The following is a 13,914-nucleotide window of genomic DNA, read 5'->3' as shown; positions in this document are numbered from 1 at the left end:
TGTGGTGGATGGAATGGAGAGCAGAGCAGAGCAGGCGAGCCTGTATTTATATTTATAGAGCAGAAGAAGGTGCAAGTTGATTTTACTAAACTGGGGCAGAACTGTAAATTGACAACACTTGGTCTTCTGTCCACGGCGGACCAGCCCTCGCACTCACAGGCTGCCGCGTGGATATCCCTCCTGCCTACCTACGCTTGACTTTTCTCTCAGTCTCAGTGTCAACCCTGACTACCACTAGGAATTACTACTTCTGTTTCAATAAATAATGCGCCCTCGATTTACATGGTTTTTTGTTTGATTAAAAATTATTTTAAATATATAAAGATTATTTGTATTAAATTAGTATCATTAAATAGTCTTTTTCAATATGAATTGGACGATACTAATTACATACTATAATATAATCAAGATTTTGTTGCTCAATTTTTATGGTTAAAGGAAATACGAGTGCGTCATATTCCTTTAAAGGGAGGTAGTACATTGAGAACGTTTGCAATGGGAAGAGGAAAAAAAGGATGGGATTGACGGTACATGTTGCCCGAAACTTCAAGGTCGGTCACCAGTGTCAGGGCATTTCGCTACTCTCAGTGGATTTTTTAACTAAATGTCGCCATCTTTTACTACAATATGTTGGATTTTTGTTTGCCATGTAGTTAATGAGGAGAGATGACGAAATATATTTATTTACCAATGTTGCCCTAGTAAACCATTCAAGTTCTGGCAACACAACTACAGCAGGTAGTTTATTTCACCATGTATCTGATGATTTTGATTTTGTAATTAGCATGTTAATGTATTTTAGAACAGATTGGTCAAACTTTACATACATTGACTTTTCAAAAAAAACATGAATCTTATTCATTTGAACAGACCTAGTATTGGTATTAGTAAGAGTAAGAAGACATGTTTTGTAGTTCGGTGTTCCCCAAGTTTGCAGATGATGCAATTAGTTAGATAATTCGTTTTCTCCATACATTATTATCTACAAAATAGCAAGATCAATCTCCTAAAATAGTTAGATGATTCTTGATCTTATGCCGTTTGCTAACAAAAACCAACCATCGTGAAGCACTAGCATCCACTAATCTATACTCACTACCTCTCGACCACAAGTCTTGATATTATATTTTTTTTATTCAGTACTGCTGCATCCATGGCCTTTGAGCTTAGAGCATATCCAGTCTGGACCCCCATTTTTGGGCGCGTTGGACGTTTTATTTGACCTAGGTGCGTGCTTCAAAAGCCCAATTTGTCCGGCGTGGCTGTCTGGCGTCCCGAGGCCATCCTAGTGTCACAAGGCATGCTCTGGGCGCGCCAGACAGAACACGTAACCACGTGGCGAGGCGCGGGCCCGACGCGTCAGCCGCACAAACTGAAACATCGCAGCTTTGCTCTAATGGCGACGACGGTTTCCAAGGCGGGGCAGGCAAGACGTCCTGTCGGAGCTGTGCCTCCGCCTCCTCCACGTGTCACCGCTTCCCGCGCGTTCTTCCCGCGTTTTCTTGGCCGCTTCCCGCGCGTAGCATGCCCGCTCCCGTGTGTTCTTCCCGCCTCTATGTGTGTCGCCGCCGCCTATAAAACGCCGCCTCCGTTCATTACACCAGCACAGCCGCCGGTATCCAATCCTCCGCCGTAAGAAAACAATGCCTCGCCGTCTTCCTACCACGTCCGCGATGTTGGGCCACACCAACGGCGGCCAGGTGCCTCCACCACCTTCTCCTCCTTCACCACCGTCTCCACCTCCCCCTCTGCCGGTGGAGTACGACCCAGAGCTCGTGGGGAACGAGCAATGGGAGGAGCAGGCGCTTGTGGTGGATGACGCTAGCCACGACGCGTTCCTCGCGCACGAACATGAGCGCCTGGAGCGCGAGGCGCGGTGGGAGGCGGAGCGTGTGCACGGCCATGTTGTCGTTGCGCAAGTGTGGAGGGAGTACGCCGAGCGGCAAGCGGTGGAAGCGGCGGCGGAGGTGGAGGCCGACGACGACGACAGTTTCGAGTGGAGCGATGACGGGCCGGATCCGGATGAGACATCGACCGAGCAAAGGGCCATCATCGAGTCCTTCGAGTCGCTGAAGGACGTACATGACGCCGCTCGGGCTCGCGAGGAGGGCAACGACGCGCGCTGGCGCCACGCCATCGAACTCTCCCTTGAGCGGGCGCTCGTAGAGGAGGTAGGCCACCGCTTCTTTGCGGACGAACGTCAACGTCTCCTTGATGACGCGGCGGAACACCGCGCTCTCTTCGCTGGGCTCCGGCGGTAGCAGCGCCACCAGCAGGCCGAGTAGTGGAAGAGGGACAGTGGCGACGGCGGGGCGGGGCCATCGAATGCGCCGTTGGGCGGCCAGTAGGCTAAGTTAGATCAACCTAGCCATTATGTTTGTTTTCATTCAAACCATGTAACATATAACAAATTTTGAATGAAAACATTATTTTCGCAGCATTTTAAACTTTTGGAGACTCGTTTGAGGGACGCGGCTGGGGAGCGACGTACCCCAAACACGGCACCACTTTAATGCGTCCCTCAAACGCTAGATTCGGCGCGTTATGGAGAGCGGTTTCGGGGACGCGAGTGGAGATGCTCTTAGAGCATCTCCAGCTGTCTCCCTGACGAGGCCCCCGGTAGCCCTTTTTTTACATCCGGACGGCGTTATTCGGTCCAGCCACGCCTCCGGCTCCTCGTTTGCCCCGGATTGGCCTTTAATCCATCCGGAGAGCCCAGGCCATCCCCGGCCCCCCGGGTGCGCTCGGGGACTCTGGAATAGAGAAAAGCGGGGACGGGCCCGCTCTGTCGGCGAGAGAACACACGAACCCCACCACTTTGTCGACGCAAATCCCCCCTCCCTTCTCGTTGCTCTGTCACTGTCGGCACCACCCCTCGCCAATCTGTCGGCTGGTTGCCTGAATTCCGCCGTTCCTCCACCCAACAACCTATATTCCGCTGTCTGTCGTGCCCTCTTCCTATATTCCACCGTCGGGCAGCTCCCTCGCGTTTCTCCTCGTCGACACGCCCGGCAGGTGTTCGTCCAATTGCCTAGCCGGACATGGACTCCGATGAGGAGGAGGAGCAGATGTTCGCCGAGCTATTTGAAGATGAAATGGCAGCCGTCGCCCAAGACGAGGAGCACATGCTGATCTTAGCTTGCATGTCCGGCTTGTACGCCGAGTCGGCCATTGGTCGTTGTGGTGGGTCGGCACTAGATCGTCGGAAGTGCAAGCCGAGGCAGCGAATGGAGGGCTACTGCATGCTCTATGTCGACTACTTCGCCGACGATCCATTGCATGGTGAGGCTGTTTTTAGGCGTCGTTTCAGGATGAGTTGGAAGCTCTTCCTGAGAATTGTGTATGCCCTTCGAGAGTACGACTCTTATTTCAGATACGAGTTGTATTGCACCGGCATGGCAGGGTTTTCCGCCCTCCAAAAGTGCATGGTGGCTTTGCGGATGCTGACATATGGAGCTCCTGGTGATTCTACCGATGACTATCTCGGATGGCGGAGTCCACCACCCTTGATTATTTCTACCGGTTCTGCAGGGCGGTGATAGAAGTGTTCGGTGACATCTACTTGAGATCACCCACTATCAAAGACACTGCTAAGATCCTCACTGTCAATGAAGCTCGAGGATTTTCAAGGATGCTTGGAAGCATTGACTGCATGTATTGGAAATGAAAGAACTATCCGTTTGCCTGGCAGAGAATGTACAAGGGTCACAAAAAAGGCTACACTATGATACTTGAGGTAGTGGCTACCTATGATCTCTGGATTTGGCACTCCTTTGGTATGCCGGGATCCAACAACGACATCAACGTCTTGCAGTGCTCGCCGATCTTCTCCAAGCTTGTTGAGGGTCATGCTCCCCCGGTTAACTTTGTGATCAATGGCTAGCGGTACAACTAGGGATACTATCTTACAGACGGTATCTACCCAAAGTGGGCAACATTTGTAAAGACTATCTCAAGCCCAGCCCTCCCGAAGGAGGTGGAGTTTGTCAAGAAACAAGAAGGTTGCCGAAAGGACGTTGAGCGTGCATTTGGTGTCCTCTAGCAGAGATTTGTTGTAGTCTGGTTCCCCGCTTTGACTTGGTCCAAAGAGCAGATGTGGGAGGTTATGAACTGTTGTGTGTGCTTACACAACATGATTATCGAGAATGGGCGAAAGTATCTAGTTCCTCTGAGCGAACAAGCTACATCATATGAAAGAGAGGGTCCTCTTGCACAACCTAACCACCAGATCTCGGCATCGTGGGTTGCATTCATCGCTATGCGTCAGGAGATTTGAGACTCCACAATGCATCAACAGCTGCAAGATGATCTGGTTGAGCACATATGGACGCTTCGAGGCAACACCAACTAATTTCCATTTGATTTGTTTGATAACTCGTCTTGTTTTATTGAACTGTAATGTTTATTCGTAAAAATAAGGCAAATATTGGCAGAACTGGTCAAATTCGCCAAACTATGCTGGATATTTGATTTTGGACGTTCCTAGGGACGTTTTTTTTCTGAAAACGCCGAACAACGGGTATCTACCGGGGAGACGGAAACTTCGATGCTTCTCGATCGAAAGTTTCGTCTAATTCGATGCCATTTATATCGGATTTAGCCGTGAGGAGGTCGGCCAAGGGCTGGAGATGCTCTTAGTCGTGTCAGCCTGTGACTTGTGTTTCCAAAGGGAATGGCTGCATGCGTATCTGATGCGGCAATGATTGAGGTCCCGATCCACCGTCCGATTTATCTCAGATTCTATCTAGTGCGTGTGTCTTTGCGGTGCCACACACGTACACTGCCCCTCGATCCGCGGGATCCCAAAATCTTTTTTACAGCCGCTTTTTGCTTGTTCCATCGCTCACTACGTACTCTGCCCGGCTAGCTAGATATCCGTTTTCTTAGACATGGTATATATCCACACCAATTGTCGGCATCAAGTTCATTTTCAATGGAACAACAAAATCTGTTGAATTATACTACTACCTCGGCTCTTAAATATAGGATATTTCGATATTCTAAAAATGCTATCAAAAAAGCATGTATTCAAGGGTAGAAGTAGTATTAATTAACCAGGCATGCAAAATGTTCTTCCAAGGTAGTCCCTCCGTTCACAATATTACCTCGTGTTCTGGTCTTACTTAAAGTCAAACTTTATAAAGTTTGACTCAAAAACTGAGAAAAAATGTTAACATATACAATATAAAATATATTGTATTAGAATCGTCATAACTTATGTTTTTAAATTATATGTATTTGATATTATGAATTTTGATATGCTTTCTTCTATTTTTGGTCAAACTTCACAAATTTTGACTTTGACTAAAGCTAGAACGCGATGTAATTATGAACGGAGGGAGTAGAAGTCCAGTGGAGCTGGATCGGAAAAGAATTGAGCTAGTGCGTGGGAAAGTACATTTCGAATATAGTATATTACCCTTTTTTAGCTGCATGCACAACACTTGAATTTTTTAACTTGATTTATGTCACGGACTGCAAGGAACTCGTTGATTCACTGGAATGGGAAATAAAACGCAGCAGGATTTTTGTTTGTCTCATTGCATCACGGGAGAAACACAGGATTCTTCATGTGAGGTAGGATCCTTAAATAAAAAAATATCATAATCAATCATACAACAAAACAACCAACACATAAAAAATTACTCAAAATTCTGGTCCGTCAAAATTGCTATGAAAATATTTTGACTCAGAGGAGACCTAATTTATTTATGGTAACCCTGTTTTATATTTCTATGATAATAATAATCTAGTGATGATCTCGAGCTTGTACCACCAGATCATTCATCACTAAGTAAAGATATGTGTTATTTACTCATACATCTTTTCCAGACAATGAAAGCTCTCAGTTCTAGAAAAAATAGTTCTTCAGACCTATGTAGTGACATGGACATAGCCAAAACTAAAATACTAAAAAAGGTTCTCCAAGCCCAACTCAATATCGAGTTCGTACAAATTAGAAACACTACGGGAATGGCCGGAGACGCCGACGGCCAAACCCTACGCCGAGGGCTTTTTATCGGGGCCGTCGGCGTACGGCCTCGCCGGGGCAGCGCCGGAAGACGACCGTCGGCGTATACTTGCCGTCGGCGTAGAGGTTGCTACGCCGAGGGCAGCCGTCGGTGTCTACCTGGTCCTCGGCGTAGGTACCAGCATAGCTGCTGCTCCATCCGCGACTCAACGGCGCGCTCACGGCGTCAGGTAAGACGCCGAGGGCTACCCTCGGCATAGGGCATGGCCCCCCCTATGCCGACGGCCACCCTCGGCATATAGTTTTTCTTTTTCCTTTTTTCTCTCTCTCATATTACTTTATATTATGTTTCTATTATTTATTTACTAGTATGAATTATGTAAAAAAGGTTCTATTTTTTAAGAATTCGTAGATGGCATATGTAGGTTCCACGGGTGACGCTCTTCGCAGACGGGTCAACCGGAGCCACTAGGCCCAACTTCTGCTATCGATGTACATATGTCCTAAAACATTTAGGAACAATTCCATTGCTAACCCTAACTCCAACCCTAACCCTAACCGAGGCCATTCCCGCCCTAGGGTTTCCCGCTTCTGCGGGCCAACTTTCTATTTTGCGAACATTTTGGTAACCCTAAACCACACCCGGATCCTATCCCTAACCCTAACCCTAGGGGTAGATCTGTGGGGTCCCCGCCCTAGGGTTTGGCTAACCTTGCATATACCCGGCGTTGACGATTTCCACATACATGGACTAGCACTTGGTAAAATCCAGGATCTGTATGTGGAAACTCCCGTCACGGCTCAAACGGAGCCTATTTTATGGTAAAGTATGCCCAACCTATGGTTTCCATGTACATATGTCCTAAACAAAGTAAAACAAGTAAAAAAGTCCATTGGTAAACCCACGCACGGAGAAAGCTATAGGGGTAGATCTGCGGGGTCTCCGCCCTAGGGTTTTCCAAGATACAGACCACCGGCGCGTCGGAATCGCTGGAAAACTTGTGTGTGTCCACATGGCATGCACAAAAGTGATTTGAGATGGTTTTATATCCTAGGCTATCCCCCAAGGTGTGTCCGGCTTCTCGGACATGGGGTTCCTACACTTAAGCACATTCTGGATGTATAGGGGGAACTCCCTCGGAGGTGAACCGGAGAGAAACTTGGGATCATATGGGATGATCCTTGTTACCACATGTACCTATGACCTAACCAAGCTCAAATGGAGGCATATGCCCACCGGGGGACCCCGGTGGGATGCAGTCAAGGGGTAGACCGCGCGGTCAACATAACTAGGGTTTCGTCAGAAATTGAGCCTCAGGGGGTGAATGGCCCCAAAACTTGTGTGTGTCCACATGGCATGGTATGCACAAAAGTGATACATTTAAGAACTTAAGACCCAGACACGATACAAAACACTAAAATAACTAGACCCACACACATACCAAAAGCTTAAAGAACTAGACCCACACACGAACCGAAACACTTAAAGAACTACACCCACACACAGCCCTCTTGCGGAGGTTGATCATGAGTTCATGCATATTTTGCTGATTTCCTCGCTATGCACGCAGGATCCGTGATAGCAATATTCACGAGCAACTTCAAGATGATCTCATTGAGCATTTGTGGAGGATCAAAGGATTATCAACAAATGCCACGGCAGTTGATCTAGCCCTATTTATTACATTTGTTTAGTTGTTTTATTGTTTGTTGTATTTTAATTTGAAAACAATCTCCGCAAACATATTTATTTGTATGCTATTTTTGATAAATGGTTGTGTTTTCAAAAACCATTAAAAAAGTTTGGGGGCTGATGACGGGAAAATGGCGGCGACCTCATCTTCGAAATTCCAACATACAATACATCATATGGATTCCTATAATATGTTTTCCCGATATATCCAAATTTCAGAGAACTAATATATAGTTCCTCCATGTTTACGAGGTATGGACCGTCAGGTGCAGCAATTCGTGACTGTTTGCTTGGTGATCTGTGGGTTGATGTGCCACTTGGTCCTAAAGCTGTAGGTGGAGTGGGCATTAGAGATACAGAGCTCTTCAACAAAGCATGGCCATTCTTGGAGGTTGATAAATAAGCCCGAGAACCTTTGTGCAAAGCTTGAGAGAGCAATTGAGCAGGGTTTAGACCTCCTGAAGCAAGGGATCTGTTGGACAATATTTATAAAACTGATGCATCCCCTGCCTGGAGAGACATTGAGCAGGGTTTAGACCTCGCAAGCAACCATTTGGTGTGTTGCTGATGGATCTTCTGTGAGAATTTGGCGTGACAACTGGATAACAAGAAGAAGTGGCCCAAAAATCACTTCCAAAAAGAAAGAAAAAAATCAAGACTTATAACGGTCAAGACTCAAGAGTTTGATTGGACCTGTACATGAATGGATGGAAGATCTAGTGAGAGCAACTTTTCTTCCTCACGATGCAGAACATATTTTAAGCATTAAACTACCAACAGGGCCATGCAAGGATTTTGTTGCTTGGAACTTTTAAAAGTCTGGATTTTTCTCAGTTAGAAGGTACCAGTACCCTCCACCACAAAAACTTAAGAACATCAGCTGCACAAGTGGGGTCGACCGAGCATCTGGCATGCATGTTTTGATCTTCAAGAGCTGGCCGCAGATGCAGTTCATGCATGTATATAAGCCAACGAAGCCGATCTTGATAGCTGAGCACCACTGTCACTATCACCGGCTGCGCGTTGGTCAGATCAAAGAATCAACGGAGAAATGCAGGAAAATCTAATCAACACAAATGTGGGCTTCTTGTTGTCCTTGTCTCCCTTCTCCACTTGCTCCTTGTACTGCTGCTGTTGGATTGCACTACGGTGGCTTCGATAGCAAAGTGGGCGAGTAGAGGCTCTGCAGAGTGCAGCAGACCCAAGCTGGAGAAGGGCCACCAAACTAGAATGAAAGACTTTCAAGGGGCTTTGTGCAAATTAAAATAAATGCCACATGGCGGCTGTCAACCTACCACGCATGCAAGTCAACTCTCATGTGGACGGCTAGGACCAACTTGACAAACATTTCAGACTCGGATATATATGTATTATCATAGTACTAGGACTAACTTGACACTCTCGACCCAAAATAATATACACAAACACGGACCAAAATACACAAACAGATTTCTACAGCCACAGCTAGTTAGCTGCATGATTCTAACTCCCGGTATCCTTCTTCTTCACCTCACCGGACTGGAGCTGCTCAGCTGTAATACTACTCCGCTGGCGACCCATTCTGGCGAAGCATGGCATTGGAAGAAGCGGGCCTTGTCTCGGTGGCTCAACTCCACCGTCCGATCCAGCCAAATAGCCCGGTGCCCGGCCCAGCAACCCGGGGCCAGGCAGACGGACGGATAACCCGTAGCCGAAACCGGAAGGAACGGTGACGAGAGGCCACGATGGCATTCCCACGCTGCTACAACACCGGGTCGGGGTCGGGGTCTGGGTGGGACGTTGCTGCTGTACAACAGGAGGCGTGACCACCGCGGCAGGAGCAGCATCAGCTTGGTCCTCCTGTTGTACAGCAGCACGCTTTGCTCTCTTCTGCATCCCCCGTCTGCTCTCCAGGTTCCGTTTCGGGTTCTGCTTCCTCTTGCTGTCTCTTAACCGGGGCTTGCTAACCAGATCATCCGGGTTCAGCCGCCCAAACAGACAGGTCTTCAGCTTCCGAGCGTTGATCTTGCCCCTCATGAAATATGTCAGGTTCGAGGCGCACTCTGTGAGGCACCTGCACACCTTCTGCATCTGCGCCTTCCCCACCGCCCTCGCAAAGTTCTGTGACCGGTCCAAGAAGTCTTCAACCTACATGAAGATGAGCAGAGAAATCATAAAGCACACAGTGCGAGTCTCAGATTATACCAGTCGATTTGCAGAAGTCCTACACTTAGATTACCGACACCTTTCTTCCAGGTTTTGGAGATCCACGATGCTTCGAAATTGCTTGCGCAGAGCCCGTGCTCCCATAAACTCTCCACTGATAGTAGCTGCACGACAAATGCCCAAACTTGTAACTTATTAAGTAAGCATAATCAGCTACCCATTTCTGACCATCACAAGTCGAGGTGGCATACTCTAACTACCAAACGAACCTAACTGAAATTTTAATTGTAATGTTCTCTAAAGAAATGATTCGAAAATGAAGCGTCAAATTACTCGCCTTACTCATTAATGATACAAACAGTTCAGCTATTGTTTCTTTGTTTGTGCTCCCAAACCCCTGGAACAGCAAGACCTTTTTCTCGACGTTTGCAGAATCTGAACCATCTACAAGGGACAGAAACAAAATTATTTTCGCATTTCATTTATAGGTAATACAGTATCAAAATGGAGCCACTTAATAAAAAATAATATTAATGACATGTACCTTTTAACAAGGCAGAGAACGGAGGCAATATTGGAGGATGACGGGTCTGCGCTGCACAATATAAGAGAGTAGTAAGAAGATTCAACATCTAATCAGATAGACAAATCCAACAAGTGTAAACTGCGTTGACTCCTGAGCTATTGCTCAATCTAAGTCAACCAGCAGTACCCACGGATGCGGTAATTGGTCAATATTTACTAGTCAAAACAAACCGGAGACTAGAGGTTCAAATACTTCTTCTAATAAAACAAATCAATGCACTTTGGTACCTGCAAATGGAAAGCAACTAAGGAAATGATTGACATCGAGCTCATTGTCTGTTCTCTCGGGCTGTTCACATCATGTATCTTGGCCCAGATCTTGACCTGCATAATAAATAGAGAAATAATAAGATATTGCCGTCGAAGCTTTCGACATAACCCCCAAGCATTGGCATGTTACACTAGGGAAATGATCAAACGAAGACAAAGAAATGTACATTACCAAGTAACTTAGTATCTGAAACCTTTCATCGAGTGAAGAAACGAATTTGAAGATCATCGATCTTGTCATGCCATCTTTGTTTTCAACCGAAATATCACACTCAACGCCAGTTCCCCTATCAATAACATTCAGAATAGGCACCTTGGCACTTACAACAGGCAAAACTCCGCAGTAAATTCCATCCCCTGAAATTGTTAATACATTACTGGAAAAGATAGATTGACGCACAAAAGGCTAGTGAGCATGTGAAAATGTTCTGCTCCAAGAAGTAGTTGTTACTTTGGAGGGAATACAGAACTTTGGAAAATTTCCTGATAACTTTGATCTTCTTATTGCGAGGACACTGATCCTCGGTATCGGCACTAAAGTTGACAGAGAGATCCAGGTCACTTTTGGGAGTAAACAAATCCATCGTGAATGAGCCAAACGCTTGCACGACTGGAAACCCATTGTTGTTACCTGCAATGATTTGTTAAGCTGAGAGGTCAAACTAGCATGCAAGGGACAAATACTCAAGCAACAATCAGACATGGTTATTTAAATGTGCATGGTCATTATCCACTGCAATCAGCATCATATATGGGTTCATGATCTCATCCTAGGATATTTAAAATGCGAGGTTGGGTCATTATCCATTGCAATCAGCATCATATAAATTGTGCTCCACACGGAAGTGTATAATATAGCAGCATTGGATGACTGAACAAAGATCCTTTCTAATTCTAACAGTGTTGGGTTGTAAGTTACAGACCATTTGAAAAAACTCAAAACACAAAGAGGACTGCCGATGAGTTCATTATTATAGCTGGTTACAATGTTACAACTGAGAGTAAAAGTTGGTGACGATAGATGAAAATATTTCTCTGTTTCTGCAAGACACTCACCATCCATGCTATTCAGTGATGACATTAGTAATAAGAAAAGTAAAGTATGGTATCCCTTAATCTATAATAACTAAATAGTTCATCCGCACTAACTATTTCTCTTAACATGCAGCCTATCCACATCAGCAATCAACATGGAGCCCTCCACCTCAGCATAGCATGTCACCTCACCAAAACCTGCTGTTCATGTTGCTGAAAAAAATCTATCGACAGTTCCTCTCTTATAGCTACGTTCTGTTCATTCTCCACCAAATGTTAAAACTGAAGCAACTGAACAGTCAATTGGCAACGGATCAACTCATCCAATCCTTCCACTCCCTTCCGGTATGTAACGGAAGCACTTAAAAATAAAAATTACTCCTTCTGTCAGTTAATCTCCCCCTTCTATAAATCTCCCGTTGACATAACCGAGCTGGAATACTATAACCTTCCCTCTATACTTACATGGATCTCACCTTCTCCTGGTATTGCTAGATCGTCCTTCCTTTTCCAGAATCTGCTTGACACACTTTCAGTGGTTGTCTAAATTACAGAGGAAGTTATATCTAACATGCAAGGATCTTATAACTACTGTACCAATGTTTCAGCATTATATTGAGTTCATTTCAGTCACAATGATCAGGAGAACTCATTGGTTGTACGCCCAAAATTTAATGATCTCTTTCTATAATCAACTGGACGATCTTCTATTAAATCATGCTTTCCATTTTCAGGTACAAATAGAAAACTGTTCACGTGTCGAAGGCACTGACTGTGTCACCGTGTTTGTTTATTGAAGGCTTTTTTTAAATTCACATTTGTTATGTGAGTGGTGTTTTCGCACATTTCTGCTCCTATGGTTACAGTACATATCTTCCCATGTCTTTCCGATGTATCCCTGATTCAATTTGCACTATAAGGATATATTCTATTCAGTCGTGTGACACGTTAGATTTTGAATGATATATATGTGGTATACGTATGCAGTGGCGTACGCAGCTGGGTGGCTGGGTGGGCCATGGCCCACCCTTATTTTTTGGAAAACCATTAATATTTAGTCATTTGGGTAAATTTTTATCACACATGGGCAGGAAAAATTAAAAATTAGGGGGTGTGCCCACCCTACAGATTTCTTGTGCGTCCGCCACTGTACGTATGTACACTTTGCTACATTCTCACCTTCAAATAATGTATGCATGTAGGATAACGTACACCTTTCGATAATCTTCTACTTTGTGTCTATGAATTGCCGCAGCAACACACGGAGTATTATCTAGTTACCGAAGATTTTAGTGGTCATCTTGCTGAAGTCATGGACCAAGGCGTTCCGCTGCTGGTAGTGGATGGGCTTGGGCCGCAGCGCAGCATACACCTCGAGGAGTAAATCGTTGAGGGCTGGAAGAAGGCTAGCATCTACCGACATCGCGGCGAGCAGCTCTGCCTCGGAACACTCCGCACGGCTCCGTAAATCTGCAGAAAAGAAAGTCCAATGCGGAAGTTCAATGGATACGATTATTGTAGCGAAATCTTTGACGTTCCCATTCTGACTCGGATGATAAATTTCGTGAGAAAATCTCGTCGCCACACATGACAGTGAGAGGGAGGCAGAGAATAATATGAAGTGAAATGCAGAGGTACCTTGTGAATCCCACACGCTGACCGCACTCTCAGTGGACCTATACAGTTAGAAATACGAAAGATCAGAATACAGAATACGCGCGCACCCACAATACAAAAGATCAGATCGCACGAGCACTAGGAAACTTCCCCCACTCATTTTTATTGTGCCTGCAGCAGATCTATCGGAACGAATCATCCATCCAAGAACGGGGAGGCGCCGGGAAGGAGGGGCCGGGGAATACTTACCCGTCGGAGGTCGCGTCGTCGTCGGAGAATGGCGGTAGCGGCGCCGCCGCCGGTGCCGGAGACGAAGCGGCAGGGGTCGCCATGGGATGGCACGTCTGTTCGAAGCTAGACTGGAGGCTTTCTTTTTTTTCACCGAGTGGGGGCCCATTTGCAGAGGTGGAAATGATCTCACCCGGGTTACTTTCGCCTTCCAAATTAATCCAAACTATTAGCATTCTGCTAAGTTGTCTTTTGGGCGTTTGTTCGGAAAAAAAAAGTTGTTCTTTTCGGCGTGTCTAGGTTTCAGGCGACTGAAACATAATATGTCTCAGCTCGCTTCGAGAACCTTCGCGCGCCGATAAGCCTTCAG

At 46.0% G+C, this 13,914-nt stretch overlaps 1 protein-coding gene across 1 annotated transcript; it reads right to left on the bottom strand.

Moving 5' to 3' along the window:
* Positions 1-9,066: 9,066 nt before the first annotated feature.
* Positions 9,067-13,670, bottom strand: LOC124655151 (protein HESO1-like). Its single transcript, XM_047194104.1, has 10 exons — positions 13,566-13,670; positions 13,338-13,375; positions 12,981-13,169; positions 11,116-11,295; positions 10,837-11,021; positions 10,623-10,718; positions 10,354-10,399; positions 10,147-10,253; positions 9,872-9,973; positions 9,067-9,791 (listed from the first exon to the last, which is right to left on the bottom strand). The coding sequence occupies exons 1-10, from the start codon at positions 13,646-13,648 to the stop codon at positions 9,147-9,149; spliced, it is 1,671 nt and encodes a 556-aa protein (XP_047050060.1). The 5' UTR covers positions 13,649-13,670; the 3' UTR covers positions 9,067-9,146.
* Positions 13,671-13,914: the final 244 nt, after the last annotated feature.

The sequence above is a fragment of the Lolium rigidum genome, chromosome 5 (assembly GCF_022539505.1).
Source record: "Lolium rigidum isolate FL_2022 chromosome 5, APGP_CSIRO_Lrig_0.1, whole genome shotgun sequence".
Taxonomy (NCBI): domain Eukaryota; kingdom Viridiplantae; phylum Streptophyta; class Magnoliopsida; order Poales; family Poaceae; genus Lolium; species Lolium rigidum.
The sequence above is the reverse complement of the archived record's forward strand: the minus strand, read 5'-3'. Positions and strand labels throughout refer to the sequence as shown.

Bases quoted from the DNA above. Each gene is read 5' to 3' on its own strand.
- LOC124655151 (XM_047194104.1), bottom strand. From the start codon at position 13,648: ATGGCGACCCCTGCCGCTTCGTCTCCGGCACCGGCGGCGGCGCCGCTA. The intron at 10,400-10,622 runs GTACCAAAGTGC...TGTGCAGCGCAG, and splicing joins TAGTTGCTTTCCATTTGCAG to ACCCGTCATCCTCCAATATT. The intron at 9,792-9,871 runs GTAGGACTTCTG...ATCTTCATGTAG, and splicing joins AAGGTGTCGGTAATCTAAGT to GTTGAAGACTTCTTGGACCG.